At 38.6% G+C, this 20,669-nt stretch overlaps 1 protein-coding gene across 3 annotated transcripts in view; it reads left to right on the top strand.

The window, feature by feature from the left end:
- tesk2 (testis associated actin remodelling kinase 2) overlaps positions 1-20,669 on the top strand; it is a 36,067-nt gene that overhangs the window by 473 nt on the left and 14,925 nt on the right. Inside the window, exons 2-6 of one of the 3 annotated variants that reach the window (XM_086270990.1) lie at positions 4,470-4,600; positions 4,712-4,882; positions 5,139-5,252; positions 11,690-11,811; positions 15,133-15,181. In XM_086270990.1, coding sequence (XP_086127116.1) covers positions 4,760-4,882; positions 5,139-5,252; positions 11,690-11,811; positions 15,133-15,181 — 408 coding nt within the window. In that variant the 5' untranslated portion in view covers positions 4,470-4,600; positions 4,712-4,759. Of the gene's footprint in view, positions 1-191; positions 243-4,469; positions 4,883-5,138; positions 5,253-11,689; positions 11,812-15,132; positions 15,182-20,669 lie in introns of all 3 variants that reach the window. The other 2 variants (XM_086270989.1, XM_086270988.1) reach the window with 2 other exon arrangements.

Below are 20,669 nucleotides of genomic sequence, written 5' to 3'. Positions count from 1 at the left end.
TCTGTGGTTTGTTTACATTTATGTCGCGGCCAAAAAAACACTTAAAATAACAGAAGAAATGCTGATCGAGAAGTTCATTATTTAGCATATTATTTATACTTTACAAGATACGAATCATGCTTTTCCCCCTTCACTCGTGCTGTTTATGGCTCTCACGTATATAAAGTAGGTTTTTCCCCTTCACTCCACAGTGCCTGTCCCCTCGGTTTGTTCCATTATTTCAAAACTCTGAAGAATGAGAGGTATGCATTGGTATGGTATTCTGTAATAGATTGTGGTCAGATGTGATGCTATTCTCTTTTGTTAAAATTGATCTTGTTTACATTTTTGCATGGCTTTTTACAGTTAGTTGGTATCTATAACTCACCAAACAAAGGGCCTATCAGATTACTGAAATGCTGAAAATTGTTTACAGAAATTATCATTAGAGACTATCATAACTTCTACATTGTGTTTGAATGTAGTGAAAACAGGTCTGTGCTTATTGCTGAGCTGTGTATGCAGACTCTTACACGTTCACTCACGCCCATTTAATTCCTTTTGCTCCTCAGAGACACTAACCCTAGCTACAAACCTGTCATTAGAGCATCACTTAAGTACTTTTTTCTTTTTATTTATTGCTGACATTTTCTATTAGTCTCTGATCCACTGAGACACAGTGGCATGGTGTTCAGGCCCCCAAACTACTGTTAAAACATTTGGCCTGAGGCTGCTTTGGTGATGCCCCATCTGTTTCAGAGTAGCAACAAGCCACATTTTACAGACCCCAAGAAAAATTCTGCCTTTGAAATTTCCATCCTTTTCCTTTAGTGTGGTGTTTTTTAAGTGCACGCCTTTTGGATATGTAGGCAACAGGGTATAGTTTGGAAACAAATATAGTTATGAACTCTGTTGGTTTGCCTACATTTTCTTTTTATCATTTCCAGTGTGATAGAGGGTTATCGTATTGCTCAAAATTACAACTTTCTGTAGCATGATCCTATTTTTTTAATTGGACTAAGTCATGTTGTAGTATGCAGCTGTGGTTGTTTCCCCCATAATTGAATTCTTTTTTATTGCTAGGAAGTGACTATGAATGATGTGCGTTTCATTTTTACCTAATGAGTAGGTGTTTAAATTATTACTATGGTTGTCATCATCTTTTGCCTATAAAATAATCATTCTGACTGAAAATCCTTTTTTAACCACCCACTAAAGATCAGGCTTTTTCAAGTATCATGTGTATGTCTGAAGTGTTTGTGAGAATGGGAAGTTTTTATTTAGTCAGTTAGGGCAGCTTTGACCATTAATGTGGGTGTGTGAATGCAGAAGCTCTTCTTTGTTGCTTCTCGGTTATGAATATAGGGAGAATTTATGTTCTACTTGCTGACCTATTCTTGTCTACTCAGATACAGAATAGATGTGATGTATCTGTGTTCTTGGTCTTGGACGGAAACCCCACTGAAATTAGATAGGAACGCTTGGGCCTGGTACTTGTGGCTTGCATTTTTCTTGGCACAGCCACTTTTATTCCTGCTGTACTGTTTCTGCAAGGCATAAAATGAGGTGTCGCTGTTAGGGGGAAAAAAAACAGAAAGAGGAGGATGAAAAGCCTTTTAAGGATGTGGCTGGGACAGAGAATGATCTCAGAAATTGTCCAGTAGGAGTACAGCAACTCTCTTAAGAGTCTAGTGTCACTGCTGTTTTTAGGATCTTATGAAACCTCATCTGGGCCCAACATTGACTTTTGAATTTCTGCTTTGGTTTAATGGGCCTCTTTAGTATATTCATTTAAAACACTGCACCTGTTTTAAGCTTTTGTCATTATTCCTCTCAAACACAGAAAGGCCAGAGTACATAATGACAGTATTTATAGTATTAGCGATAATGTGAAGTCCGACTTCTACGTATGAGCTCATTGTTGGAACCCATACTTAAAGGAATCGTTTAACCACAACACATAGTCTTTGTTTACTTTCTGTTCTTACATCAGGGAAGAAGTTGAAGTCAAATTTCCACATTGGCGCAACATTATGCAAGCGTTTCTAAAATAGCAAAAGTGGATAAGAATAAGGATGAAGTCGTTGTTAAAAATACCCCTTACAATTTCCTGAAACCCAAAGTGACATCATTAGATGTCCACTTTTTGTTCATTCACTAGTTCAGAGCCTTTTTTCATATTTTGAGCTTTTTTTCTTTCTTTTTTTTTTATGAGATCATGAGTCCACAGAGCTCAGGCTCAGGCGGAGAGAGTTCCAGAGTCTGCAATTGTTGCAAAAGCTCTGTCTACTTTGTTTGATGCACAGTCAGCAGGCCCTGATCACACGACCTCAGACACCTGATGGGGATATATTGATGTTAACGTTCTCTGATATCCCCTGGTGCTTGTCAATGCAGAGTTGATACCAGAATCTGAAATGGACTTTGAAGTTAACAGGGAGCCAGTGCAACAAAATCTTACTTTCAGCGACATACTTGCTGGGTAGTAGTTATAAAAATGTTCCTAAATGTGCTTAAAAATGTGCAGAAGAGCCAACAGGTATAACAGAAACAATAAAGAACTTGTAGGCAAGAGAAGTGGAGCATGACGTGTACTTAGAAGCAGCCACAAAAAAAGAGTCATTCAGACACATCTGAAGAGAACTAGGCCCTGATACACCTACCTACTATCTCAGCCTATCAATGTGATGGTCAACAATATGCAAAGTAGATGTCAAGTCAGAAATCAGAATCTTTATTGCCATTGTAGCAATAAAACATTGAACATTGAAAAATGAAAGTGCAACATCGTCATCCGGTACCTTTCTGTGTGGACAAGGGAAACAATAGTTTTGTTTTGCGACATCAAAAGTTTACGCCTGTGTCAGACTGTGCCCCGTGTTATTGTTTGTAGCCTTATGATTGGCCAACATTTATATACAGTTAGAATTATTGCTACCTGTTGCACCTGACATCATTTTTTTGTATTGTCATGTAGATGCAGACATCTTTAAATATGCAAGCAGAAAATCCCTAGTGGCAAAACTTGAGGTTGTGAAATATTTTTATTGACCTGAACACATTCAATCCATAAAATCAAACTCAAAAAAATCATTTTAATTTCTGACTTCCATGGATAAATGGAACAAACTCCAGCTTTAAATTCAGCTGGCAAACAGTTTATAATTGGATGCTTCTTTCATTATTACATTAACATTAACAGGTCACAAGCAATTTACTGCGTGAAAGTTATTATTTCTCACTGAACTCTGTTCTTATTTAAAGGTGTATGTTCTATTCAGCACACATAAGATGCTCAGTCGTCAGGTCAATTTTTCACTTACTGTTGAGACATAGGATCTGAAGTATGTCTTCAGTGGAAATGTACAGTGAGTGGAAATTTTCTGCTTATGACCTTAGGTGAAGGAAGGCATTTTTTTGTGTACTCTTCAGCATTTATAGGGAAAGATTTATAGAGTGGCTCAACATGTTTTTATCAGCTAAAGAAATCTTCCTCTAGCTTGACGTATTCTTAAGATATGAAAGCCACATTGTTTACAGGCATTTAAAGACCTTTAGCCGCAGACGTGCTTTCCTGTTCCCCTTTGTACCCTGCTGACTTTGTTTTGGATGGCAGAAAGGTCCAAGACCTGAGCTATTCCTTGGCTAATCTCCCATAATTGGACAATGGGCCCCTATTACAGCCATTTCATTTGAGCCTGTTGAGTAATATTGGCTTGTCTCGTCCCTCCTGAGACAGGACCCAGTCCAAAGTTGCATTTGCTTTTAAATATCTTTAGAATAACATGAAATTGTAACTTGCTCCTTCTTTATTGTTTAGGACTATGTGTAAGACTGCTGGTCAATAAGGAGCCATAAAATGTTCAGGGCACATTCAATACCAAAAAGTTGTAGTAAAAGTACTGAATTGACTTAAATTCAGTTTGCATAGGTCTTAAATGTGTCTTTTAGTCTCAGACATTCTCTAGACATTTTGTTTTTGTGACATGACTGCATCAAAAAGGTCTTGCTTTATAGTTAGTTAGATAGATCATGTCAAAAGGACCATTTTAAATATACAAAAATCTTTGTTAAATAGGCCTGATGACTTGAGATGGAGGATTTATGGGCCACCAAGTCTCGGCACCTGAAAATAGTGATGAAGTAAACCATGCTTGATAACATGCTTGTGAGTCACTGGAAATCCAAAGACGGAAGTTTAACAGCAAAAATGATCAGAATGTAGACTGATACCTGGAGATAAGTAGATATTTTTTATGAAAACAATATTTTTGTCATTTGGACACTTTGCTTAAACTCATTCAAACACTTAAAATTTTTCTTACTGTTCATTTTATGTTTCACTTAAAGTGGGAATAAATGTTAAAGCCTTAATTTGCATTTGCTTATACCTCTCATTGGCTACAATGGCTACTTCAATCAGCAGCATAGAAAAAAAAAGTCTGCCATGAAGCTTACTCATTAAATTTCTTCTTTCTTTCTTTCTACAGGTCTCCAGGGATACAACATACCTCTGTCAAACATGTGAAATCCTTATTTGGGTGAAGTTCTCAGTTACAAGCAGTGATGATTTGGATTACTTGGAAAATTCTTGGGTTCAGATTCAGAAACAGAAGTCTATGTGTGTGATATATTTTCTCCCGCAACACAAACTGTGCAAATACTGTTCTGCCGTGAAACCCTCGGCTCCGCGAAAACCAACCAGTCCACTTGTCATGCGGGTACATTACAGAAAAACACCCATAATACCCTCACTGGTACCACCGTCATTCACGTCACCATGGAACGGAATAAACGCAACTCCATTGCTGGGTTTCCTACACGACCTGAACGCCTCAATGAGGACAGAGATGATATCGGAGGGGTAGGAGTGTGTGAGATGGGAATGGCTCCACCTTTGCAGGTTGGTTTTTAGTTTAGTTTAAAATTGTTACATGTTATACACTATACAGGACTCGTGTGCACTCTACAACTCAATGTAAAGCCAGTGTAGAGCTTGGACAACAGTATAATTATAACCTGTACAGTCTAGTCTGTACTTAGCTATAGATTAGTGGCTTTTTTCAGAAACTGTTTCTGACAACCTCTTCAGCCCAAACAAAGTTGTGGTATGGTCCTGCAACATGCTCATCAAACATGTCCTTTTCTGTGTTCTCCAGGTGTCTTCCCCATCATCCTACCGAGCCCTCATCAGTGCCTTCTCCTGTCTTACACGCCTTGATGACTTCTCCCGCGAGTGGATTGGCTCAGGATTTTTCTCTGATGTATTCAGGGTGTGTAGAGATCAGATATTACCTCACTCTTTTCTCAAGTTCAGTCTTTTCTTTCACTGTCTTCTCATTTTATAACCATGCCTCATTTCATACCTCAAGCAAGAGTGTCAGATTTGACCTCAGCTGAATTCTTCACCCTTGGTGCCTGACATAGTTTTATTTTGTGATTCGATTGCACTCAGTCTCATTATTAATTAGGCTCTGCTAAATGAAGCTGCAGCAGAAGAAACTTTTTTTTTTGGTCTGTTGTATTATCAGTCCACCATGACAGTTACAAATTTTTGCATGACTCATTGTGGTTTAGATAAGCAGTGTGACTGCTCATCTAGGAATAGAGCCCGATTGCATAAATTAGAAATAAATGATGATGGCCTAATAATGTTTGACTTTGTTGGTTTTAGTATATCATCAGATGCATTCTTTGTTCGGGGTTTATTCTAAGACAGACAGTAAAGACCGATCTCTTGTTTCTTAAAGGGGTAACATGGAAGACAAAGGTGACAACATTGGGGTAAAGGGTTTATCTTATTCATTAAGAAAGTTAAGACTCCCTTTTATTTCACTCTATTTATCAAACTGTTAGGGGTGGGCGATAGAAACAATAAAAATTTGGCCAACGATAGAGATTTTGACTATACCGCTCTATCGCCATAGCGCATGTTGATGATGTCGTCAAGCTGTGCCTGTTTTGGTCGAAAGCATCGCAGCGGCTACAACCATTATCATCTGCAAATTATGCCGGGCGACAGTCATAGCAAAGAGATGAAGCACTTTTAAAATATGGGGAAAGCCAAAAACTGCGCTTCCTCCACTTCCGTAACATTGATTCATTAATGTTGAATTCTCTCGCAGCTGTTCTGTTCCCATGTTGTTGCAGTATATTAATAACTAACCTTGTATTGTGGATGAATAATCTCAGTTGTTCTCCTCCTTGGCCCATGTATAGCATCCTGCTATGCGATTGCATTTGTCCCTGACCACCAGAATCCCTCACGTTAACTTTTATCGAGTGGAAAAAAAGTTGGCGTTCATCCTCCAGCTTCACTGTGCTAATGTTATGCTAACATAGCTGTGTTGCTAGCAATCACGTAGCACATCATTATATACCAGGTAGTCCAACTTCAGTAACCCTGCAAACGCCACTGCTGTTTAGTTTTCTGTCTTCATTTATGTTGGAAATGGTAGCAGAGCTGTACATTTTAATTAGTTTCAAAAATCTCTCAGTCAGAACATGGTATGTCATGTTTAGCTGGAAACTAGCGAGCTAACTTCCTGTTAACTTCTAATTCTGTTAAATGTAATAAATTCTGTTTTCATGGATGCCTGGATGTTAAACTTAATTGTTACACCTGGTAAAGCAGCAACGCTGATGATTTTATTAAAGATGAAAGAATTTAGACTGTTTTTAACTCTCAGTGTTCGTTTGACTTTGGGACCTGAAGAGGAGTTTTGGACCCAGATTACTCCGCGAAGCTCCTCACTACGGCAGCCGTAATGCTCTGACAATCCATCAAGAAGTGCGGCTTACCAAAGTTGTACTAAAACATTTTTTAACAGATTTCTGCACGCCAAAATCGGTTCGAGGTCAGTAAGCACAACCAGAATTCATACATAAGGCACACTCTCGATTTTTGAGAAAATTAAAGGATTTTAAGTGTGCCTTATAGTGTGGAAAATACGTTATACAGAAGAAAATAATATATCACGATATATATATATATATTAGGGGTGCAACGATACACAAAATTCACGGTTCGGTTCGGTTCGATACTTTGGTGTCACGGTTCGATATTTTTTCGATACAAAAAAAATGTTCATGCCTTCTTAATTTGTCATTTATTAAAATTATAAATATATATTTTAACTCAAAAGTACAGTTTTTAAATTTAACCCTAACCCTTGTACGTGTTTTTTATTTTGACAGCGAATGCGCACCTGCGGACCACTTATGTGCAGCCCTGGTTATTTAGCTCGTCATATTGCAGCCACAGAAATTCTTTTGTCCATGAAACCATAAAGCTGCACTTTCTTTTTGCCTTATAGTCTGATTTGTCATAACTTCTCCGTTTTGTGGTAAGCTTTTCTTTGGCTGTCACTTCTTCACCCTGACCTGTCTTATTTGGCTCAGCAGAACTGAAATGCTTTTACACACTCACTCACATAAGCTCAGCGATTCTCTGCGCGATCAACCTCTCACATGTTTAAGCTTGCTGCGGGAGATTTCACTTGTCATGTTTGCATAGTAAGCTAACGATTAATAAGACGATGTCAGAGGAATTGGTGCACAAATTATCATCACTCACAGATCAGTGCTGTCGCTCTCTATACACAGTTCACACGATTGCAAAGTGAAAGCAAAAAAACAAGCGCAAATTCAAACGCGATTTCAATATGTCACATATTGACAGTGGCTCACCGATGCCAATGACATAATTACCCAGCTACATTTCCGAAAGAATGCAAAAGCATTGACATATATTTTTCTTCCTACAATAGCCCGACTGGAAAAATCGCTAGCTCCGGGACGTCGGGCTAGCGATATTGCAAGCCCTGTATCTGATTGAGGAATCACTCATCTTTGGAAAAGAGAGTTTATTACAGAGAAATGTCTCTTTCCAAAATAAAAGCTATACTATCCGCTTCTTCTGGGCTATATTCTCAGCAGCATAAGGAGAATCATGTGCTAACAGCTGTCTAAATGACTCGGCTAAAGTTAGTAGCATGCTTGTTGTTTTTGTCTTTGCACTAGGATGATGTCGGCGTAAATGTGCAGTCATATTCGTTGTGTTCCCACTAGTGCTTTCAGGTTAATCTCGTTGAAATGACCTTAACGCCACAACACGGCAAATCTCCGTTAACGAGCTACCGCCGATCACCCCGTGCATGGGGCTAGACGGCCAACACGTTAACGAGCTAACTGCGCTAACACACTAGTTCCCACCCATGTAATTGAGCATTGTGTGGCACATCCAACATACTGTTTTACTTTAGTCCATGACTCGCTTACCTTCAGGGTCATACGCCACATGAAAACCAAAATAATTCCAAACACCAGATCTGAATGAGGGTGGGGGAGGTGCCCTGCGCTCTTCCTTCTGACGATGCTGTCTGTGTTGAGCGCTCAGTGGATCTGCGCTCGACAGTGCAGCCTAGGCGGAGTAGTCGAACGCAGATTCACTGAGCGCTCAACACAGACAGCATCGTCAGAAGGAAAGTTGATAAAATAAATTACAAATGTTGTATTGTTCGATACATATGCGTACCGAACCGAAAGCACTGTATCGAACGGTTCAATATCGATACGAATATCGTTGCACCCCTAATATATATATATATATCGTTACCGCACGTTTTTCAAATTATACCGTGATGTGGATTTTAGGCCATATCGCCCAGCCCTACAAACTATTATAATTTATTTTTCCTTGTTAGCTTTTGTGTATTGGAATTTCAACTTGGCTTTAGTGCAGGAGGATTGGCCATGTACTGGATTGTATGCAACATGAGACCTCCAGTGGAGATGACCTGCTGTGACATTTGGTTTCCATTGTGTCGTGGGTGGGCTGATTGATGATACTGTTGTTGTCTGACAGCCAGTGGTGTTTGAGTGACGTGTGTGTTATTAGGAACAGCTCAAGCTAATCCAGAAGATTTGTATTGGAGCGAATCTAGGTATATTGTAATTGGTTTTTATTAGCCATATTAAGCTTGTAGAAAGTGCTGTTATTCAGCACTATTCTAACCCATTGTGTAGTTTGTATGCCAGCTCTCAGAAACATGCCATTGTTATTGATGTAAAACCCCTGGAAGTTATTCATAACTCACAGTGCTGCAACTGGGCTAAAGAGTGGATTAAAAAAACAAAAAATAAACAAAGCAAACACCATTGATGAATGATTTTAGAGACATTTGGGGTGTGTTTCATTGAAGGGAAACAAGCATAATCACTGTGAGATAAACATTACTCACTTTGTTTTCTATACTGCTATAGAAAATGATCAGAGCTGAGGCAAAAGAAGGAGTTTAAAGAGGAGGGACAGATTCGGGTGGATCCTGGGGTGGTGTGGAAAGACTGATGAACGGGATGTGGTGCTTCAGAAGAGGTTTTAGGTGTTTACTGAGTACAAAGGAAGGCAAGGATGAGGGCTACAGAGGAGAGGAAGAGGAGTTTGAAAGGAGGGGGGGTGTAAGGATTGGTTAGAGGTTGAGTTATTTTGGGGTGGCAGGGGCTTGGTAAAGGGTTTGAGACAGACACTAGGGTTATGGTTTCCATCTGAGAAGGCGAGGTGGAAAAATGGGGAGACACTAGAGAGGAAGATGGGAGAGGGGGAAAAATGCTACCCCTACAGACTTGATGATTACTTGGGCATGATTTGCTGGAGCCCACAGAGGGGAGAAAAAGGGGGGGATGAGGAATAACTGCAGATGGGGGGGATGTGAAGAGTGAGGAATTGGGGGTCAGACGGATGTGGGGGAGGAGGCCTTTAGAGGAGTGGCCATCTGTTGTTTCTGCTGTCCTGTGGTGGGGACTGTCGGCTCTTTTAGCCATGCCCACTCCTTTGAACTTGAACAGAGACATTTTTGTTTGTGCATGTGTGAGACACAGAGAGAAGTCGATACAGAAAACTCTCACAGACTAAATTCAAGTTCATTATATTTTTTGAAGTTCTGCTTATACACGGTATATAATAGTGATCATCTTGCACTAAGTAATGAACTTGCAGTGCAGAGGAACTAGTGTTATTCTGTATACTTTCCTTTAATTGTTAATGTTGCCTGCATAATCCACATTGATTTTTGCCTGTGTTGTTAAGTTCCCATCCTACTGATGGGATATCACAGTGGCTGTGTAATGGAAGATAGCTGCTATAAGATGACATAAATTTGCCATTTATTTATTTATTTATTTATTTATTTATTTATTTATAGTGAATATAAGAGCGTTTTTGGGACTGTATACCCCCCTCCCCCAGTCTTTATTGAATCTAATCAAATGTAGCAAATTTTTAAAAAAGGAATGCACGACTAAAAGTGACCAAAACTCTTTTACTAACAAACCATGTTTATCCAGCATCCAGTATTGAGTAAGTGTCCAAAACAAACCAACATATGTGACAGGTGAACCTTTGTTCTTGTAATGGTTCATGCTTTACCAAACAAAGAATGCACAATGGCCCATACAGTAACACTGGCAGCACTGAAACCTTTTATTCACTGTGCAGTTTAAAATGATCTTTGAAGTGTTGGTTTAAGTTGCTGCAGAATGAATGATAGCATAACTGCTATACTAACGTGCCAGTTAGCAGGTCTGGTTTGCATGCGTCTATGAATAATTTTCCACAGTTAACACCTCATCTGGAGCTTATGATATTTGAATAGTTGCCTTATGTACTGAAGCTCATCTTTCCGTAGATACAGGATTAATTTAGGCTTTTGAAATTACTTTCTTAAAAGCTTTTTAAATGCTTCTGATGGGAGGAAAGAGTTTGCATGTGCAGGTAGATAGATTTGCATACAGTGTCTTAGTCAATTGGTTCTCCTGACGTCTAGACAGGCACATTGGGGCTTTCTACCTTTAATAGTAACCACAGGAATCTGTAAAATAATCTGTGTTTCCTTCAGTAGATATTAAATATATTAAGCAAATTGAACTGCTGATATTTTAGAAAGTGTGTGTATGTGTGTGTGTTTGTATTTGCAATGGCTCCAAAGTATATCTTTAAATTTGGGATAAAAACAAACAAAATCAAAATCTGCATACACGTCTCTATTTCGTGTTACATTTGATGTTGATTAAGAAATATTTGCTTCTAAATTTTGATTCAACTTTCTTGGTTTTGACTTTTAGGCATTTAAATTTAAACATGCTACCAACATAGCACCTCTTGCTAGTCAATTGCAGTCAATGAAAAATAAATGCTAGTAGATTGTTTAAAAAAAAAGTGTACTGTACTGTTTCAAAGCTTCAACGGGAAATGTTTTAAAGTTGTCACAATCCAATGACCTGTTAGGTTTGCCGTGCTGGGATAGTCTCCAGCCAGCCATGGAGGGATTGAGTGTGATGCCACAACTATGTAACAAATCAATGGAAACTAAATCCTGACGCAGAATCATATAAAATTGATTGTGGAGCACTGACCTGACTGTTTCCTTTGTCATGGCTGGTCAGCATTGACTGACCTCATTTCACTTCTCTTTTATGTCCTGCCCTTTGTTTTTTTGGCTTCCTCTGTTTTCTTGCCTGAAGAACCAGATTTAATATTTTTTTGGGTTATAATTGCAGAAGAGCTTGGTTGCAAGCTGTTCAAGGCCTTAACTGTTGTGCTCATTTTAGGCATTATGCAGTCATAGTTAATCTGCCCTAGATATGAAGGATGAGACAGTGTTTGGTTGTATTTGACTGTAACTGAACACATTTTCATTTGACTTTTTTCCAGGTACGTCATCGAGCTTCAGACCAAGTTATGGCTCTGAAGATGAACAAGCTCAGCAGTAACAGGGCTAATATGTTGAGAGAAGTCCAGCTAATGAACCGGCTTAATCATCCAAACATACTCAGGTTAGTAATCGAATAAGAGTAATTTATTTTCCAGCCAGGGCTCTTAAAAATAAATAAATAAATAAATAACCTTTGTTAATTGAATCTTAATTTAAAATGTTGGTTGCTTCTAAAAGCTACATTAATTTAACTTTTAAAACAAAGCAAGCAAAATCATTATTTTGTTCCAGATAATTATTACGTTATGGTGCAGATTTTAAGAAACTCATTCTTAGTAACGATTTCAGAAACTCTAGATGATATTCAGCACAAATGACTGTGTGCAGAAAATAATTTCTACTAACACCTGCCTGTGTGATGATAAACAAAATATATTTATAGTCTTCCACCCCCTTCACCACCACTTCTCTTCTGTCATTTGCTCATGTGCTTGTGGTTGTGACCTGTTTCCTTTGGGGTTGGTTTGAAACTGTGTCAAACATAGAGCCTATTAGCAATGGATTTTCTAAGCTGCCAACTCCTGTTAGGGTTTCACCAGATGCCTGGAGGCAAGAAGCAAGGAGGGCCCTCTCTGTCACAGGGAAGGGGAAAGGCAGAAGCTGTATACAGTCATGAACATTTTCTTTTCAGTTATCTGCTGTATGATTGGCAAAGTGTCAAAAAGTTGGTGACATTTGTGGTCCTTGCTGATTTGTGTTGTCTCCATTTAACATTTTTCAGAATTAAAATAGAAATCAATGTCAAACCGTTTTAAAAGTGCAGTCACAGTTTTGCTTTTCTTCTTCTTTTTGGACCTAGTACTAAATAAATAGTAACACAGGTAAGCATGATGCATTGATAGACTTAACAAGTGCCTCGCTTAGCCAGAGATACCTGCTAAATAGCACCAAGTAATGTAGAAATAAAGTGGATACTGTCCTAATAGTATATTAACTTTAAGCCTTAATAAAATTCAAAGGGGTGAGATATACACAAAAAATTGGCTACATAGTGCAGTAGTTTACATGTTTGCTTAACAAGTGAAAAGTTCCCAGTTCGATTCTAGGAGGAGACACAAATGTCTTTGGGGTTGCATCAGAAGAAGGCATCTGATGTTAAAGTCTGCCAAAACAAATGTGATCCCCTGTGAATAAGTGAGCAGCTGAAAGTAGCTTTTTTTCACTCTGTGCTGTTCTTGTGAAAGGGAAAATTGGATACATGTAGCAAAGCCTGTTTTAGTTGCAAAGTTTTAACATGGGATTCTAGAGGACTTGACTTACTTTTGCAGCCTCAATTTGCCATTTAAGGAACTCTGATTTTTGGAATTTGTTTTTGGGCTTCACTTTTCAGCGCCACAGGTTGCAACTTGGTCAGAACCTAGGCATCATGATGAAATTGACTTTAAGTTCCATTTTCTTTAAGATCTAACTTCCTGTTGAAGTTAAATGCACATAATCTTTGGCCACTTTCAACTTTGAATCCATAATTACGCTGCTGTCCTGCTGACTAATTTCTCTAATGTCCTTAAAAGTCTTCTGTTTCTGTAGTGTAATGCCACTTTTCATGACTTTATTTTGTTTTGCTTTGTTTAAACATTAAGAACATTGACATAAATGGACAAAGGCCAAAACAAAACTGGAAGCTAGTAAAGATCTAAAAAAGATACATAAATATGTGAAGCCTGTGGATTTGAGCAAGGCTGCCTCTGTTAATAGTTAAAGTTACTTATGTATGTATAACTTTGCATAATCATGATTTTTCCCAGTCTTTCAGTTAGTCAGTTGTTACAGTTTTCTTTGCAGCTGCCAGAAGAATCTTACACAGGTATTAGTGTTTTGGATGTACATGTCCTTTAAGGTGTATAAAATCAAATGTGCTTGTGGAATTATATAACCAATGGCTGCTGTCCAAGAAAAGTTTTAGTTTTCCACATCTAAAAAATATGAATAGTATATTTTAGTTCTTCAGATTGTATTTGTTTTATGGTTCTTAAATGCAGATCTTATCCATATTTAAACCTCTTCAAATGACATCTGTGGTAAAATGCAAAGGTGTTTAACTTTAATTTTACTGCAGGAAAGTATGGAAAGTGGGTACACTTAATAAAATGTTGAATATGAGATGTTATTTCAATTAGAACAACTGTTTTGCTATAAAATAGGTTTGTTATTTTGTCTTTGTAGTAAATATTTCACATTCTACTTTGGGCATGTGTGTGGGGGAGTGTGTGTTTACGGCCATGCACACATATGCATAAATATCTTTGTGTGTTCACGGACACACAAGCACACATCGTTTACAATGCCATCTTTGTTAAGCGTGCTTCATGGTTTGTGTGTCTGTGTGCTAACAAGCTTGCACTGAGGGGGTCATTGTTAGCTAAAGTCCAATAAGGGCCCACAGAGTTGACCTTTTCGTTTACTTCAGAATTATGAGGTCCTCAACTGAGTTTGTGAACAGTTGGTTCATGTGTTGCTCTGAACACACACACACACACACACACACACACACACACACACACACACACACACACACACACACACACACACACACACCATTAGATTTCAAGTGAAGGGGTACACAGCCCTCTCTGGGCTCAATTTATTTTATAAATACAGATGAATAAAAAGTCATCCAAAATTGAGGAAGAATGATCTGACATGATAAGTTGAGGCTGTGTTTATCCTTGATTAAAGTGTTTGTCATTGTGGTAGATTTAATTATTTAGTTATTTAGTTTAATATCAGAAATTGAATTTGTCAGTGTGATTATGAAACACTGACACAACAGAAAGGGTGTTAGCGTGATTGTGGTTTTGTTTATTACTATATTAAAATTTGCAGGAAAGGCAGAGGGAGAAATGGAAGGAATGCAGGTGAAGCAGCTGAGCTGTTATTATCCTGCTGTTATGAGACTGTCTGACAGTAATCACCGGTCCGGTCTTGCCTATTGGAATTTTAATCTTTTCTCAACTGTTGTTGCTGCTTTCTTCTCTTCACTCATAACAGAAAAGGTCACAAAGTATTTTAATCTATTTTTTATACACACTACATAGCAAGTGATTCTATAGTGTAATGGTTAACACATTTTCTTGGCAAGCAAAAGGCTGTTACTTTGATTCCAGCTGGAAGCACAAATGCCCTTTGGGGTTGTATGAGGAAGGGTATCTAGTGTAAAACACCTCCTGTGATAAGGGAGCAGACAACTTCTTCTAGCAAGTTATTGAACTAGTTAGAAACTGTGTTTGTGGCTTGCAAAGATAAGAACATTTGTCTGTCAGTGTCTCAACCACATTTTTCTTTTATCAAGTCAAATTATTACACATATCTTCAATTAATCTTTGAAATGGTGCTTATAAAACATGTTTTAACAACAACATTTTTCATTGCATCTGTCTTCTAGGTTTAAAGGAGTTTGTGTCCATGAGGGCCAGCTTCATGCTCTCACAGAGGTAGGAGAACATATGCACAAACACACAATTTCACACTGAAGCTTCTGTGCACACTAATATGTGAGATCAAAGCGTGGCTGCTAATGAAAGGTCGAGCACTGGGGCACCTATGCTATAATTCTTTTTGTGTTAGTGTGGCTTGTGTGCGTTCTTGTTATTTTCAAGTGAACACCACGTAATCCATGAGCACAACACAGAAGTGCACAAGCCTGTAATTGTGGAAAACCAAGAGAACTGAATGTCCTTATTTATGTGTAACCCTTGGCCTCTGTGTGAGTAAGCGGGAGGGAGAATTTGATACAGGCAACTAATCAAGCTTTCCAGGGAAGGTAAACGTTTGGATATCTTTGTGATTAATGTTATTTAAATTCACATAGCCCAATTTTAGTCACAGAAAATGTCCAATAGACACATGACATATCTGAGTCTGAATGAAAGGATGAGTTGCACAGAACATCAGGTCTTATCCTCCAAATTACAAAAGAATAAACTGAGGCAGAAACAGAACCCTTGGTGGCGTTTATGTTATAGTAAAGGGCCCCTTGTTACCAAGTAGCTTTGATTTTTCTCAAGTCATTCTGAATACTGAACAGTATTCTCCAACATTGCAAGTTGCTTTTTGCTTCTCATGTGTGTTTTTTTTGGGGTAATTTAAATAATAAATACAATGGGGTAGTTGTTGCTCGGGAGGTAGAACAGGTCATCTACTAATTTGAAAGTTGGTGGTTTGATCCCTGACTGCTTCAAAGTATCTTTGGGCAACTACTGAACCCCAAGTTGTTCACCGGGGTGTGAGTGCTAGATAGAAAACAAGCGTAGAAAAAAGTGCTTCTATAAATGTGAGTGAATAAGAGAAGTTAAAAGCTTCTTTTAACTAATAAAGCTTTTTGCTTCTGTCAGTCTCAGATCTCCAGGCATTCAGACATAGATTTCTTTTTGTCTGTATTTCTGTAACAAAAGGTTTTAACAGGAGTTTATTAGCCTTGTTCTAACCCCTAACATGGAGATTACTAAATTATGAATTACCGTAATTGTCGGGCTATAAGCCGCTACTTTTTGCACAAGCTTTGAACCCTGCGGCTTTTAGTCAGGTGCGGCTTTTCTATGGATTTTCCATGATTTTTGTCATATCATAAGACGATTTGTTTTGTTTGTTCCGCTGTTGTACGGCACTACGTTGCCTGGCGGAAGGATCGGGGTTCAAGAGTGGTATGTTAGTCACATGTCCGTCCGCCAGGCAACGTAGTGCCGTACGAAGTAGCGCGAAAAACAAACTTCAAAGTAGCGCTACGCATTCAGCGGGAGTCGTGGATGACGAGCGGCGATAAACTTGCGAAAAGCAAGTTATGCCCAACTCCACCGGTGGATTCTGACAGCGTGGAAAAGTGCGAAAACATCCACGATCACCAACGGATTTTGAAGGGCTGGACTGCTGCATGATGGAGAGGAGGACACCGCCACGGCCCTTCTGAGGGTGTTCGACTCTGACACTGACAACGAGGATTTCTTTGGTTTTGAAAGTGACAACGAAGGAGAGAAGCGGAGAGTGGATGACGAAGCCATCCTGAGCCTGTTCGTTTCCGACATTGGAGAAGAGGACTTTGGTGGTTTTAGAGCGCAGGAAGAAGAGAAAGATGGTGAATGACTGACTTTTCTTCTTGTTAAAGCCGTGTCACTGCACCTGAGCCTAAAAGGTAGGCCGAATCTATTTTCTGGTGTGCTGTAGGTTACTGTTATGTACTACATGTGCAAATATGTACCCATAACTTGTTTTTCAAAATATTAATAAAAGGGGTGTGTCTCCAAACAGCCATCTCTTTCCTGACAATTCCCTTTGTGCATATTCTCTTACATATGATAAGTCAACATTGAAACACCTGCGGCTTTTAGTCAGGTGCGGCTAATGTATGTACAAAACAGGATTTTCCCCTGATTTTAGCTTGTGCGGCTAATATTCAGGTGCGCTTTGTAGTCCGGGAAATACGGTAATTAATTTTGAACTAGTAATGTTATGAAAACTACAACTCCTGTTTTCTTGCAACACGTGTTGCACATGTTGCAATAAAATTTGCCCTCTGCTGCTTAATGCAGTGTAAATTTAGTCATATCACAGACTGCGTTTTCTGTTCGATAAGTTTTTAAAATTTTATACACACATAATCTGCCTAATGATGTGCTAATGTCAATCTACATGAACTTTCATTTATACAGATATACATCAACACTTCAGCCACTGATGAGCCAGTTCATCTCTGCAAATGATTATGTATGAATTTGCATGATATGGTCAGTTACATGTAAATGTGGGGTGATAGACATGGGCTATCTGAAGAAAGCATACACTGTTAGAGATGCTCCCGGACTCACACATATGTTCTAAATTACACTGCTGTGCTGCACAGTGAATGTGCTTATTGTAGCCTTGACAAATAGAGACTGACACCAGTTTTATAATAGAACACATCTTGAGATGCTGAATTTGCACATATGGTTGATCGTAGTTGCAAAGGGAAGTACTGCATATTGTACTATGCATACGCACTGTGGTAGGTCTTGTATTCCTTCCTTCAGCGTAAACAGATCCTGTTGTATCGTGTCGGGGCCAAGCTGTATGCTCTGACTCTGGTAGCAGGCTCATGGCGTTTTGTTACCTGACCCCCGCTATGTGGCTATGCTCAGAGGAAGAGGAGAATGAAGTTACTGCATGGCCTCAAGCTGCTTCAGTAACACTGACTGACACGCAGACACAAGCACATCCCATGTTAGCGCATATGTTAGCTTGAAACTGAAACACTGAAGTGCTGTTAGCATTCAAGAGAGCAAAAGTTGAAAATGATAGATTTGATTTTATTATTGTTTCATGCACAGAAAATAAGTCCAGCATGAAAGAGCTTATAAGACACAAATAGCAGAAGAAAGAAGAAAAGAAGAAGAAGAAAATTAAATGGTGTTGGAAAAGCACCATAACTCACAACTGCTAAATAAATAATCCAGTCTGATGTCTTCTCCAGGGTTTAGATATAAAGGCATCCAGTTAATAAACAACCTTTTCATTCTGTCAGTGCACAAAAACATGTCTGGATTTTTAACAGACGTTTTATTAAATAAAGTCGTCCTTAACTCGTCTAAATAAGAATAATCCAGGAGAACACTGAAGAGTACAACCTGCATACCTCCCTTGTATTAATTCTAAAACTTAAATTTTTTTTTAGTTTTTTTTCCCCTTCTTGTTTCAAAGATTGGCTTTGAATAGTCTATAGCATATGATAGAATTAAAACCTTCTTCCCCATTTAGGTAAGGAAACCCTTGAGATCTACAACTGTTTTTTAATCTTTATTACATTATGATGATCTGCTCTTTATAAATGTGCCTGATAGTAACTACATAAGGTATACCTGTACATAATTATGCGTTATGTTTTGTTATTAGCTTTGCAAATTGTGCACACATCATTGCTGTTTGTCTTCAAACTTTCCTGTTGGATTCTTTCTATATAGAACTTTCCCCTCCTGGTTCCCTCTTACGTCTGCGCATACACGTGTATCAGGAAGGCTTTTGCTTTTATATATTTGATAAATGTTTCTCCACAGAGTAAGAACAGAATCAGACAAAAACTTTTAAATTTGTCTGTTTTTCCTGGAAGTATATAAAGAAGGGCCTGAAATTCTCAGAACTGGTTACGGTGGAGGATTTGAAGTCAATTTTAAAGGATCAGGAAAATGCTACTCTTGGTTAATATAATTTCTCCTCAATTTGCACTGAAATTGGTTTTAACCTTCATATTTTATTAAATATGTTTTGGACATTGTGCTGTGCGCTGTCCTCTTGGCCAGGGTCCTCCTGAAATAGTATCTTGGACCTGCATAAATATATATAGGCTATAATAAAGGGTATAATGTAGGATAAATATAGGATATAATAAAAGGAATCGTTGCATGATGTGGGTATTTGGCATCTGCACTGGATTACTGTTTCACAGGCAAATTATCCTTTGAAGACTTAGCACAATGCACAGTGATCTAGACCTCAAAGACTTGCTCTGCTTCTGCTCAGCTTCATTTTAATGCATCTTATATGAACTGCTTCTGCAATCGTAATCTGGGCTAATGGTAAGTCATGACCCATGCCAGGATTATACTGCTGTTTGAAGCTGCTCCCGGCAGCAAACAAGAACTCTTTGTTTGAGTCTTTCCAGGTTTTTTAACCTGAAACACAGACAGTCCTCCAGAACTGTTGTGACCAGCCATACGTTTCTTATTTCCTCAGCTCACTGCATCTTAAATGATCATACTCAGTACTTGCATGGCCCAAACGTGCCATGTTTAATGATCAGTTTGGTGCATCAGTACTTCCATAAACAGGATGAGGTAAATTCCGGGAAATACACAATGCATGAGTGAGAGGCTTTTTAAAATATAACTTTGCTTTTAGTTTACACGACAGGTGCACTCTTCTGTAAAATCGTGTGATTTGCTTTTCTGACTAGGCATACTTTGTGCGTATTCTGTTGGTGTGATTATAAACTGTGCGAAGCAGGGAAGTTGGATTAGTCTTTTTTTTTTTTTTCTTTTTAATTGACTGCACTTGGGGTTTCTCCTGTTGTGTTTCTCTGTTTGGAAACTCCAATCAGGCGTAGACAACAGATGTTGAACTCTGTGGCTACTGAGGAATTTACTGGACAAATACTGTAATCCTCTGACATCTTGAAGCGGTGTGCGCATGTGTGTCACAGTATATCTGAGGGTAAAAGACCGCAGGCAGCTCAATATTTTGGGTCCAATCGTCCAGTTGCTTGAAATCCACAAACATCCAAAGGCACAAAAAGCACCTCTGCTGATCCCCTGTAGAAATTGAGAAAGACCGTAGTCCGGTACATGGAATTATCAGCTGTGGAGGTTAAGACAAACATTTCAGCAAACGTATGTGAAGAATATTGTTGGTAGTCACTGATGACAGGACACAGTTTTTACATATTTTTGCAAAATAATTTGCATTCTTTATTCATTTTTTTTTCCTTCAGTTTTACGTGATGTGGATTTGTAGGTTGGCCTATCTAATTTATGTTGGGCTTTGGAATCTAAACCTTTATGACACTTAACCCTGAAATGATCTGGCTAATATTCAGTTTCAGATTCAGCTTGATTGGTATTAATCTGACTAGAAGCCCAGTTTATTTATTGCATTAAGAAGTAGAGTACAGTTTCAGCTCTCATTGCTCTAATTCAACTCCTGTCAGTCATAGAGTAACCACAGTTAAACCCGAGCAACTCCTTATCTCATCTCTCACAGTTTTAACTACAGTTGTTTTTGATATGTGACAGGATTAGAAGGTCTTTGCATGCAAGACCCGAGGTCAGCTACGTTCTTCTGGACCAAAGCTGACGGACAAACTGAAGGCCCCAGCATAGCTTAAACCCACGGAGCAGGTTTACTAATTCGCCTACACGGTGGGCAGATGGTTCCCATTCATGTTAAGGAAACCAGCCA

This window comes from Aulonocara sp. 'chitande type north' Nkhata Bay, linkage group LG18 (assembly GCF_057382095.1).
Source record: "Aulonocara sp. 'chitande type north' Nkhata Bay isolate Kocher_YH1m ecotype deep benthic linkage group LG18, A_spYH_male_GT1.1, whole genome shotgun sequence".
NCBI lineage: Eukaryota > Metazoa > Chordata > Actinopteri > Cichliformes > Cichlidae > Aulonocara > Aulonocara sp. 'chitande type north' Nkhata Bay.
Note: the sequence above shows the minus strand (reverse complement) of the source record. Positions and strands in the feature narration are given on the sequence as shown.